This window comes from Mchenga conophoros, linkage group LG19 (assembly GCF_057382185.1).
Source record: "Mchenga conophoros isolate Kocher_MC1m ecotype Shallow Benthic linkage group LG19, M_conophoros_male_GT1.1, whole genome shotgun sequence".
Taxonomy (NCBI): domain Eukaryota; kingdom Metazoa; phylum Chordata; class Actinopteri; order Cichliformes; family Cichlidae; genus Mchenga; species Mchenga conophoros.
Window position 1 is genome coordinate 5,435,984 of NC_140544.1, and position 12,262 is coordinate 5,448,245.

The 12,262-nt window shown below is 41.2% G+C and overlaps 1 protein-coding gene across 6 annotated transcripts in view; it reads left to right on the forward strand.

Annotated features, from left to right (window-relative positions):
- Positions 1–12,262, forward strand: part of syne2b (spectrin repeat containing, nuclear envelope 2b) — an 80,692-nt gene that overhangs the window by 9,781 nt on the left and 58,649 nt on the right. For 4 of the 6 annotated variants that reach the window (XM_085258089.1, XM_085258088.1, XM_085258091.1 and 1 more), the window contains exons 6-21: positions 205–539; positions 1,315–1,459; positions 1,563–1,763; positions 1,858–2,117; positions 2,843–3,002; positions 6,047–6,202; positions 6,360–6,500; positions 7,108–7,284; positions 7,512–7,649; positions 7,757–7,942; positions 8,041–8,154; positions 8,275–8,427; positions 8,515–8,640; positions 8,920–9,048; positions 10,598–10,732; positions 11,394–11,471. In XM_085258089.1, the coding sequence (XP_085114215.1) occupies positions 205–539; positions 1,315–1,459; positions 1,563–1,763; positions 1,858–2,117; positions 2,843–3,002; positions 6,047–6,202; positions 6,360–6,500; positions 7,108–7,284; positions 7,512–7,649; positions 7,757–7,942; positions 8,041–8,154; positions 8,275–8,427; positions 8,515–8,640; positions 8,920–9,048; positions 10,598–10,732; positions 11,394–11,471 (2,634 nt within the window). The remainder of the gene's footprint in view (positions 1–204; positions 540–1,314; positions 1,460–1,562; positions 1,764–1,857; positions 2,118–2,842; positions 3,003–6,046; positions 6,203–6,359; positions 6,501–7,107; positions 7,285–7,511; positions 7,650–7,756; positions 7,943–8,040; positions 8,155–8,274; positions 8,428–8,514; positions 8,641–8,919; positions 9,049–10,597; positions 10,733–11,393; positions 11,472–12,262) is intronic. The other 2 variants (XM_085258087.1, XM_085258090.1) reach the window with 2 other exon arrangements.

The following is a 12,262-nucleotide window of genomic DNA, read 5'->3' on the forward strand; positions in this document are numbered from 1 at the left end:
CACCCTTTCAGTCTTGTCATTTTGAATATAGTCTATACAAACAATGTGTTCTTTTTCACAGTTTTAAAGTTCAGTTTGATAGAACAAACCACAAAAGCAAAATACAAAGCAAAGGAATTACGCAGATGGTTTAAAAAAAATCTACACTATGGAGTGAACCTGCCAATCTGAAAAAACGTGTTGTTTGTTTTCCTATTGTTTTAGGAGAACATCACTCAGGCCAGGGAGTCACTGAGAAGCTACACCTGTTCTGTTAAACAGGCTGTACAGTTCCTGAGGGATATTGAGGTGTCTATGCTGCCACCTCAGGGCTCTGCTGGGGTCTGCGGTGACAGAGTCGAGGAGACCCAGCAGGCTTTGGCCTCACTCCAGCAGCAATTTCAAATTCATGTAGAACAGCTCCAAGACCAGACTGCTCTGCATCCATACCTGTCCCCACTGAAGGTGGAGCAGCTCCAAGAGAGTATTCTGAGCCAACTCCTGGTGATGATGTCCACTCTCCAGGCAAAGGGCCATGTGAAGTTGGAGTGTCTCAGCAGGTACTCAGCTCAGTCCTAAAAGTCAGATTTATCTTCCTGAAAAGCTTTTTTTGGTAGAAGTGTGTGATTGCACATGCAAAGATAAAACAAAGAAATAATGATAGTTATCTTTCTTCTTATTAGTTTTGCTAAAATGCCAAATACTTTTGGTTTCATCTGACCACGGCACTTTCTCCCAAGCACTCTCTGATCGTTTAGCTGTTCACTGGCAAACTTAAGACAGACCTGTGCGTGTGGCTTCTTGAGCAAGGGGACCTTGCAGGTGCCACAAGATTTCAGTCCATTACAGTGTAACGGGTTACCAGTGGTGTTCTTGGTGACTGGTCCATCTGCTTTCAGATCGTTAACAAGCTCCTTCCCTTTAGTTTTGAGCTTATCCACCCTCCTTCTCATGATCATCCTCATTTCACGAGACAAGATGTTGCACGGAGCTCCAGACTGAGGGACACTGATGATCATTTATATTTCTTCCATTTACGAATGATCACACCAACAGTTGTCAACTTCTTCCTGTTCACCCATTGAGCTAAACTGGTGCCCACAAGTAACAGTTATTTATCAAAAAAAAAAAAACTTCACTCGCTGCATTGGAAATATTTGTTTTTCTTGTTTAGCTATTTAGCATGTTTCAAACACCATTTTACTACATTTACTAAACAGTCATTGCACGATAGAAACTACAAGACCTGCAAATGGCATTAAGCTGCAGAGCCTTTGTGAATGTGAGCCCTTATTTTAAATCTGACACTAAAAGATCAACATATTTGTCTTTCAGGTGTGCAGAGCAGCACAGAAATTACATCAAGTGCAAAGAAGAAATCATGCAGAGCGTGAAGAGTACAGCGAACAGACTCTTACAGCTCATCACTCAGAAGGTCACCTGTCTCACTGACTGCACTGACCAGGAGGCAAATCTTAGAGTGAGTATAAACCTCCTCTGAAAAAACTTTAATGCTTTTGTGGATAAAAGTTGAAAATTTCCACACAGAAACAGAATTCATTTTTACTGATACCCCTAATCAGGCACTTGCAGAGGAGATGGAGGCCCTCCTGAGACGTCTGGAAGAGCTGCAGGAGTGGTGTTCAGAGCAGGGCTGTCGCGGAAGCAGGGAGACCGCCATGACTTGTATCTGGAGATGGGTATTAAGACTACGTCACTGCACACAGGAGCTGACAACTCGTAGCAAACAGAGAATCAGAGAATGGAGTGATATCTCAGACAGCGTAAGTTTACATCGACATGTGTTTTGAGCATTTTTGAGCATGCTTAGCTAACCCTAATTATAAATGGCCAATTTTGTTGGGTTCTTCCTCTCAGGTGGAGAAGGCCTCTGTGTTACTGCAGGGAGTGGAGGCAGAGCTTCCTGACAGCTCCAAGGTGAAGGCATCTACCGAGGAGCTTCAGGACGTGCTGCAGTCCTGGGAACAGTACCAGGACAGGCTGGACTGTGAACACAGAGCGCTGTCTGCACTGGAACTGCGCACTGCCAGGCTGCTGGGTGTCCCTGCCCACCTGGAGCAGGCTCCTCCTATTCAACTCTGTCAGCAGCTGCAAGCAATGCAGGGCCGATATGACAAGTGAGATATTGTTTGATGTGCAACTCATTATTCTGTTTGCAAGTTTTTACCCCCTTTATGTTTTGATGTACTCTAAATGAAACTACAGTCCAAGTTTGAAATTTGCAACTTCTACCAACATGCATAACTGTGCAGGTAATTACAACCACCAAAATAATCTTTTGACTCCAGCAGCAAAATCAGATCCATTTAATCCTGGAACATTCACCACACAAAGGCTGAAAGACCTGACTTAAAGCTATCATTGTGGCTCTGGACAATGTGTGGTCTCGTGTATAATCCATCTGTAATAAAAGAAGAGCAGTGTGATGTTTCTAAAAAGGAGGACTTTCTCCGTCCTACAAGACACATGTGTGTTTAGTGATGCAGTATGCTTGAGAAAGAAGAGGAGTTTTGTAGTATTAAGAAGGCATTGATACTTTTCCTGACAAACTTTCATTGCTCTCCTCTTTCATATGCATAAATGAGCCATGTTCATTATGATCTCTGTTCTTTAGGCACACAGAGACTAAGTTACCCATAAGTCCTGGTTAAGCAGTCAGCTTTAAGTAGGTTAGTCATAGAAGGCGATTGGTGTATAAGGTCTTCCCAGCTTACACTTGGCATTAGGACCCATATGTTGTATTCAATAGTCATGTTGTATTCAGTCATTTTCTTATGGATGTTAGGTAAGCAGCCGTAAAGTTGCTTAGCTTAAATGGCTGGATGTTTGTGTGTTTTCACAGTGTGAAGCAGAGAAGCAGGGAGGGTTTGCAGGCAGCTAGGCAGGAGCTGGAGGACAGAGAAAAGGTGCGAGAGGAGCTGCAGGGTATCCGGGTTTGGCTGAAGGCTGCTGCATCTCTTCTGACAGAGATGGAGCAGAGCAGCAGCACACAGGAGCTGCAGGTGAGACTCTTGAGTTCTTGTTTTTCAGAGTTACATCACACCTGCACACGGTTTTGTGGAGTTCCTTGAAGTTCCTTCTAAAACTTGCTTTACATTTCAATACATTAAGTGTGATAACACGACTTGCCATTAATTTTTTCACAAGGGCACACAAAATGTCATTCATTTTCTGACAGAGTAGTTTTTGTGAATGGTCATGCCAGTCATTGAACCTTGTAAGGTTACATAGCCTAGATCTGTCTTAATTTTTCAATGATACCATAAGTTTTGCATGTCGATGACTAAAATCCACCATGAGCTGGAAATGCAGTTATATTCCTCCCCAAAAGAATTTTGGAGATGAGGAAATCATCCCCAACTGCGAATTAAACCTTTCTAGAGAAAAGAAAACACTAGTGAAATTTAAGTGTTTCTAATTAGGCAAGCCATTCCTCTGGTTCACTGAAGGACCTCTGGGTATATCGAGGTCCCACTTTGTAATCCTCTAATCTAAAAACACATCAGTGTGCTCACAGTTTCTCGCTCCATCCCAGCCACTGGAGTGGAAATAATCAGCCTCTAATGAGACAGGACAGTTTCATCATCTGAAATGAAACACAATGATGCATTTGTACTCAGTGTAACATCATAGCTATTTTTATAATGATGCACTTGTCTTTGCTCTCAGTTAGAAAAGTTACACTCAACAGCATGACAACAACTAAACACTGAGAGTGATGCTTATACACTGCTCAAAGAAATTAAAAGATTAAAGGAACAATTTGAAAACACATAAAATCTCAATGGGGGAAAAAATCATGCTGGATATCTATACTGGACAATGTGTCAGGAACTGAAGGATGCCACGTGATTTGATGAAAATAAAAATTATGAACCTACAGAGGGTTATATTCAAAGACACCCAAAATTCAAAGTGAAAAAAATAATAGAGCAACCTGGCCGAGGTGCTTAGAGTAGATGTAATAGAAACAATAAGGGCCCCAATACAGAACCTTGTGGCACACCACAGCTAAGAGGACAGGATGAGCACTTGTATTTAGAAACAGCCACCAAAAGACTTGTTCAGAAAGATATGATGACAATCACTCCAAAGCAGATCTAGATACACCCACCAAATTGTTCAGCCGCTCAAACAAAATGTGGTGGTGAACAACAAAGCAGTTGAAAATTGATTAACAACCCCCTTCACTGCTTAAGTGAATAGATCAATATCCCAGAAGTTTAAATACTTTTTTCTATGACAGCTGGTAGGAACTACTTTGCAGATATTATAAGGATGTTTACCACAGATTTGGTCAGAACTCTCCCAAAGCCTTGCTGATGAATCCAGGAATTAGTCATCAGGGCTTTTCTACCCCTAACCTTAATGAATATAGAGTGAAGCAGCTTGTTGGCTGTGTAGTAAAAGTGTCACTAAATATTAAATCTTTCAATCTAACCGTTGGCTTGGCTTCAGACCCAGAAGCTGTTTGGTGCTTGTGTCTATGAACCCACCAACCCACAGAATCACTCTGCCCCTTGTCCTGAAACCTGAGCAGAGGCCAACATCTCATCCACTCCAGCTTTCTATTCAAACACACACACACACACACACACACACACACACACACACACACACACACACACACACACACACACACATTTTCTGAAAGACCCCCTTTCCGTCATCCAACGGTCCCCCCCCCCATCACTCCCTCCACCCTCATCCTGCTCTTGTACCAGACACCTTTTGTTCTGTCTTGTAAGTGGATCTTCCAGGTGGCTGTTGTAGCCAAGTCATTTCATGGGCACACACAAAGACACACACATTTCTCCTGTTGCACTTGTGAGGACACTCATTGTCATATGTTGATGTATTTTAGCTTTTAGCTAACCTCAGTGTAAAACTAACTCACTCTAAAATCAAATGCTAACTTTTCAAACATCCCTTTGTCAGAAGCAGGAATAAAAATATCCTCACTTTTCTAAAATATATAGAGTTCATTAAATATCTTTATTAAAGACAGAGACCATTAAAATTATAAATTTCCTCAAATGTAAATTTTGCAAAATTACACAGGTTTTGCAATTATGTCGTCTCTCTTTGTTAAAATCTCTAAATGTTCTACATTGACCTCATGTGTTTTAAATCTAGAATGACCTCAGATGGCTTCTTAATTAAAAAATGTTCATTATTCCATAAAACACTATTTGATTTTTACAAAGATAGCTATACAGGACACACACACAATTCGCACTCTTCATCTCCTGTTCTCTCATGCAAAGAAACTGTCTTTGCATACCCTCTCCTCCTCCCTTGCTTTGTTTAACACACACACACACACGCATGCACACACACACACACACACACACACACACACACACACAGAAGCTCAGTTTCCCATCGTGATATCAAGATGCGCCTCCCCGTATAGTAGACCATCGGACGCTTTCAGACCCAGGTAGTCTCCACTGTGTTATTTGTCATATTTTAACTTTTTTCTGATCTTTATATTGTTTTTATTGTGCAGTAGAATCATAGTGAGGTGAAATGAGTTCACTTTTAAGTATTTTGTAAATGAAGGAGTGAGGCAGACTGTGTTTGACGGCAGCGCAGCAGGACACAGCGAGAGGACGGCTTGACAAGGAGCTAAAAGCTTACAAGAAGGACTTTCTTTAGTGAGACTTGTACATGAGACTGATATTTTGTGCCAAAATAAGATTTCTGCTCTGCATAAAATGAAACCCCCAAACTGTAGACATCTATGCAAAAGAAATTGCTGATGTTGGTTAGAGAGTCAAGTGTCAGCATTTTTTAAAGCATCTGCTTACAAGTGTTATTTGATAGAGGAAACTCTCTTTGGTGCTAAGTACAATGACCCAAACAAAATAGTTTATGGTTATGATGAGTCATCAAGAAAATCCATCAATATTACTGTTGTTATGATTAGTTTTCTCTTCTAACAGACTCTTCAAAACACTTATTCTTTCTTGTTATTTATTTATTTGTTAATATCTTTTGTAATCCCTTTTATTTAAAAGGCTGCCTATCTGTGTGGTTTCAGGCGCTCTACAGCCAGCTGTGTACCCAGAAGTCTTTGCTGCACCGTATCATGGAGAACCTGAAGATGAAATACTCAGATATGTACACTTTGGTCCCGGTTGAGATTGACAGCCAAATGCAGGACATCACTAAGTCTCTGCAGCAAGTAGAAGAAAAGGTGAAAAAGGCTTAATTTGGACATTTTAATGATGAGGAGTGTATTGATCCTTTAAGAGATCAATAATCTATTGATAGGCAGATGTTTGTAACAAAACAATAAATTCAACATCCATTTAGGTCTAGCTGATAATGTTTTTTCCTGACTGTTCCATCAGGTGGGAGAGGCGATAGAGAGGAGCGGTCCTGTTCACAGGTTGGGCGCGAGGATGTCTGATATCGAGGCTGGCCTGAGATCTGTTCAGAAGAGACTGGAACAGAGGAGTCCCACTGTGACTCAAGCAAAGATCACTCAGAAGGTGGGGAGTGATGAGGAAACAGGGTGTCTGGTTCATTGTTACAGCTTGTTGAGTAGAATACAATAAATCATTATTTAATAGATTGTAAGAGGGTGAGGAAAACATAACAGGATGTCCAATATAACATTTGTCCTCTGCTGGCCAGAAGATCCGTGGTAAGTTTTACTGTTTGGGATGCGTCTTTGCTGCCTTCTGTGTGTGTGTGTTTGTGTGTGTGTCATGTTCTACATGTGTGATCACTTCGCTGCTCTTTTGTTGAGAAAACACAAGCCGTTTGGGCTGAGTCTTGTTTTGTTTTCTTTTTTATGATTTTTTTTTTTTTGCGTACATACAGTCAGCGTACATCTATTTCTATTTTCAGTTTTCATGCTGCTTTCATCCTCCTACTCTGTTTTCAAATACACCAACAAATTCCACTTTCTTTTCGTAGCATTATGTGCATCTTTTCATGTAAAATATAGATTGCAAAAACAGAAATGACTCTTTAGCGAGGACTTGCTTCACAAGTCAACTGTGAGTGAGGGAAACACTTTCTGAAGGGGGCTGGCTAATCAGCTTGTGTGTCAGTGAATAAATATTATAAATCTCCCCTTGTGTGTGTGCTCAGCGTGCCTGGGACGAGCTGGATGCGTGGCACTCGCGTCTGGCAGCGCTGGAAGTGGACATGCAAGACTTAGAGAAGCCTGAGGAGGTGCTGATCCTCACAGAAAGACTAGTGGAGGTTCAGCAGCTTCACTCCCAGCTGGCCAAACAGGCAGAGCAGAGGACCACCCTGATCAGCAAGGTGAGAAAAGCTTCCTAAAACTGTTAGCTGTCTAACTCCTCACTGCCCTGCTGTATGGTTTGTCTGCTTAGTGTCAAACACCAAAAATATAATGACTTTGAATCACCAAGCTCAGACTTTTTAACCTAAATCTTCCACATTACTGTCTCTGTTATCATCTGTGATACTTTTGATAAGTTTAAAAATGTCTAAGCTTTTCCCTATTTAAACGTTCTGTTTCTCTTTAGATTCAAACGTGGCTTCAGGAACATCAAGAGATGGTCAAAAGCTCCAAGAGCTGGATGTCCGAGGCTCAGTCGTGGCTTGCCGCTCCCTGCACCTACACCACAGCTAAATGTTTGAGCAGTCACGTTCACGCCCTGCAGGTCGGTACACTCTGCTGTCTGCACAGCTCTTTCCACAGCACAGCAAACCATTTTGTGGTGATTCATTTTTAACCAAAAAATGCTCTTTCTGTCTCTTGGGGATGCAGTTGGTCCTGGATGATTCAGTCCAGATCAGAAACACACTGCAGGGCTTCAGCTCGGTCCTGAAGGAAATGTCGCAGGTTTGTGATGTCACAGCTCTCCAGGAACAGCTGGTCGAAGCAGATCGCCAAGTGGCCGACGTTCAGGACAGCTTCACAGCTCCTCTGTCTCAGCTGGAGCATGCTGCCGCTGTGAGATTCGATTGGTTTCTTTGTTTTACTCTTCAGTGGATATTATCTAGACTGTACTCTCTACTGTCAGACTAGACTGATAATGTCTTAACCTCTAGGAGGTGGAGGCGATTGAGAGTGAAGTCAAGCGGATGGAGAATGATGTCGCAGAGATCAAGAACTTGCTATCTTCTCCAGAGTGTTTTCCCAGCCCCAGAGAGGACAGTTTAAAGGTTTGTTAGTTTCTTTGTTTTCATTTGGATTAGCGTGACGTGATTGCCCAAATTGTACAAAAGGATAAATGTAAAAGTCATCGTTTTCTTATTTTTCTCAACCCTCTTCTATGTGTGCAGGCGGTTGAGCAGAGGATCCAGTCGATGAGGAGAACAGTAGCTGAGATCCAGAAATGTAAGCCAGGCCTTTGTCTTCCTGAGAAGGCTGAAGAAACTCTGACTGTCTTTACTGTGGTGGACCAGCTCCAGACTCTGCTGCTGGAATTGGAGAAGGTCAGTTAGTTAATCCATCAGTCAGCTGCTCAGATATTTTATCTACAAGAAGATTGGTGCGAACTTTCTGCTTCACTCTGTTTGTAGAAGGTTCCTGCGTTATTTATCCAGCAGCCTCCAACTCCCACACAAGCCAAAGCTCAGGCGGCCCAACAGACGACCACTGAACTCAAAACATCTGCATCTGAAAAAGCTACATCTGAGGAGGCTGAGGTGAGCTTGGTCTATAAATAACATAAATAAGTAAATACAAGTTAAAAAAAATCATGAAACATCACTGTTACATGAATTATAATATGTATAAAACTACAAAAAATAAAAGTGAATGTCATTTAAGTTCTTTATTATAATGCAAGTTATTTTACAATGGCAGCGACAGTAGTTGAAGGATAAAGTTCAGTTATATTGTGTCAGTCATTATGTGATATTCCAAACACTTCATATGTGGAACATAATTTAAGCGAACCTGTACGGTGTGCTTTCTCTCAAAAGGAAGAGCAGGGTCAGATCAGAATTGCTCGTGTTGAGGAGGATGTACTGCGGAGGTCTGGAGCTACACTGCTGACTGTGGAGCAGTCCTCACCTGAACAAAGGCAGGCCCCAACACCTGATATTACCCAGGTAAGAATACCATGGACAGAGAAAAAAGAAGCTTATAATCACACAGTTAATTCATTAAGTTCATTGAAAAAGCTCTTCTTTATGACACATACCAGCATACAAGAACACCTGCAAAAAATAAAAAAGCAAAGAAATTGAACAGATTGGCCTTTTGGGGCGTGTCAGGACAAAGTGTGCAATACCTGGTACTCGCATGCGTAGTTCCTACATGTGTTATTAACAAACTGGTAAAAAATTAAAAATAAAATCCCCAAAGTGTCATTTAACTTCCTGTGCATGCTTAATATTACTAATGTTTACCAAGAAATGTTTTTTTTGTTTGTTTGTTATGTGTGCGTGTGTGTGTGTGTGTGTGTGTGCGTGTGTGTGCGTGTGTGTGTGTGTGTGTGTGTGTGTGTGTGTGTTCAAGACATTTCAAGTTCTCAGACTAGGACAATTGTGCACTCATTAACAGAAAGATAAAAAAACCCAATAAATATTGAAGGTTGGCAAGATATGTAAAATACTTCAAGTAAATATGTTGCTTCAATTATCTGCATTGTAACCTGCTCAAAAAAATGGACACTTTTTAATCAGGTCAGTTATACTTCTCGGATGTTGATCTGGTCAGTTAAGTTGCAGAGAAAGTTTTCTGTGACTCCCAGCACGGTTTCAAGAGAATGGGGGAGTTTCCAGGAGACAGGCAGTTACTCTAGGACAGCTGAAAAAAAGGACAAAGAAAGTCCTTAACCCATGAGCAGCTTGCATCAGCACCACATGCTACAAAATGATCTCCAGCAGGTCACTAGTGTGAGTGTCTGTAACCAAAAAATCAGGAACAGACTTCATGAGGATGGCCTGAGGGCCCACGTCCTGGAGAAGCCACAGAGAACATTATGCTGCTTGTAACATTGATCAGCATGACCGATTCAGCTATGCATGGGTCAGTGATGGTCTGGGGAGGCATATCCATGGAAGAACACACAGACCTCTACAGGCTAGGCAGACCCTACACTGGTAGAGTGAGTCCTGGGTTTCTCCTGGTGCACCACAATGCCCAGCTTCATGTGGTGAGAATACAGAACAGCTCGGGGACATTATGGGAGGTGAAACCAGCTGTTGCCTTTTTGGGAGCATACACCAGTGTTGTCAGGCATACATACAAGCATCCAAAGGCCATGAAAAAACTAGTTGCTACAAAGCATTTGACTAGCCTGACACAAATTCTTTTACTTTGATTTTCAGGGCGTGTTTGAATTGAGCCAGCTGTAGGCTGATCCTTTCCAGTTCAATTTTTTTGAGCAGTGTATTTACTAGAAGCTTCAAGTAGATATAACATTATGAGTCATATCAATTTAAGGCTTTACAGGGAAGCACATGATCTATTTTGCACATCTAAGAAGTCTTCTACTGTTGTATAACTTGTTAGTGGCCATTAAAAACAAAATGTTAATTTTACTTAATATCAAAGAAAATATTGGAAACAATAAAAACTCAAAACTGGCCAGGCTAGATTTTTAACCCCCACTTGTGTCACTCTACACATACTGTAAGCGTGTTTCCGTGTCAGCAGCGGAAGCATCAAGGCGTGCTCCAGGCTGAAGAAGCCACAGAAAAAAAAAGCAGTGAGGAACAGAGAGTGGAAGAAGGTGGAGGAGGTTTTTATTGGTGGCTCTGGGATGTTTTCCTGGGCTCTTCACCAGAGGTAAAGATGAGTGAGAGCTGCTGTGGAAAATCAATAAATCTCTGTTCTTCCTCTGTCCTTCACTCGTTTTCAACAGTTCTTTTCCTGGTGGAGTTCTTTGTGACCCGAGGTCACCCGCTTATGGTGTAGGTGGGCGGGATCTGCTATAATAAATTCCATCGCAAGTTGTGGAACAAATTATAGGAAAAGTTTGAAATTTTTAAAACTGATAACACACCTGAGACCCAATGACTGATCATGACATCACGATTCCCACCAATCCAGTCAAATGACATCATTTGTAACAGCTGTATGAATAGTCGCTGCCATTCTTTGAGCTGGGTCACTCTGATCTCCACCGCTGGCACTGTCCCCTCACCCTCCTCATCCCTACTACCATCTCCCTACTCATGATATTAAATTCCTTCCTGATCATTAATACATCTCTGCTATTGCTGCAGATTTGAGTTATTTCTTTTCCTTCTTCCACCCTACTGCACACTGGATTTGTTGATCCATATGACAGTATCAAACACGCATATGGATGTATTACAGATGGATACTGTGTTACCTTAGATGAATGAATTCATTTTACTCAAAAATGTTTTTTATTTTCAGCAGCTTAACATTTTGGTCTGCTTGGTTATATAGAAGGCTATAACATTTGTCATTGTGGTGTCAGGAACCTGTGGTTGTTGCCTCAGAAGAGACTGAAGCTGCCACTGGACAAAGCACTGAACAGCCTACAGAAGACACAAAGGTAAATAAACTTTCATCAGTGAGAAGCCACTGAGTGATGAATTAGTAATGAATTTAATAAGTATTTCATGGATACATCTTAAGAGCCCAAAAAAGAAGGCATCATCACATGGGCCAAGATATGAAAACATGTGTGGGTCAGTACCACCAGGGGTTTTAGGTGAAATCACTGTGAGACCTTGCCCCAGCCTATTGTGTGATGTATTGAGGTCACCTTAAGTAAGGTGTGAGTGGAGGTTGAGGATTGGGGGTTAAGGCGCCTGGGAAACCTGTAGTGGTAATGACCCATGTCTTTTTCCACTTGTTAGCTCATGTGGTGATAACTCCCACCAGGGGTTAAATACCTGGGATCCACCTTATGGTTTTAGAACTGAGGAAGCTTCTTGGATGAGAAGTCCTTCTTTTTCAAGCTCTTGAGACTGCCGTGACCTTTATAACTGAGAACCTACACGGACGTATTCTTGGGCAAATGCAATGCTGTTTTTAATCAAATATGGTAGAGAATGAAAATAATAAAAATCAAGAATATCTTAAGCCATCATGTAAGTTATTAAAAGATTTTTTATTTTGGACTCCTAAACCGTTTTGGTCATTGTTTGAATAAGTGGGCACAAAAATTACAGTGTAACAACATTTTTTTCTAGTTTTAGTTTTAACATTTTTTTTAAACTTGTAATGAATTTATGACTAAGCCTTTATGTATATAATATATACATTTGTGAGTATATGTATAGAAAACAAAGACGGCATTACATTGTTTTATTGATTTTATTTATTTGAGGTTTTATTGGC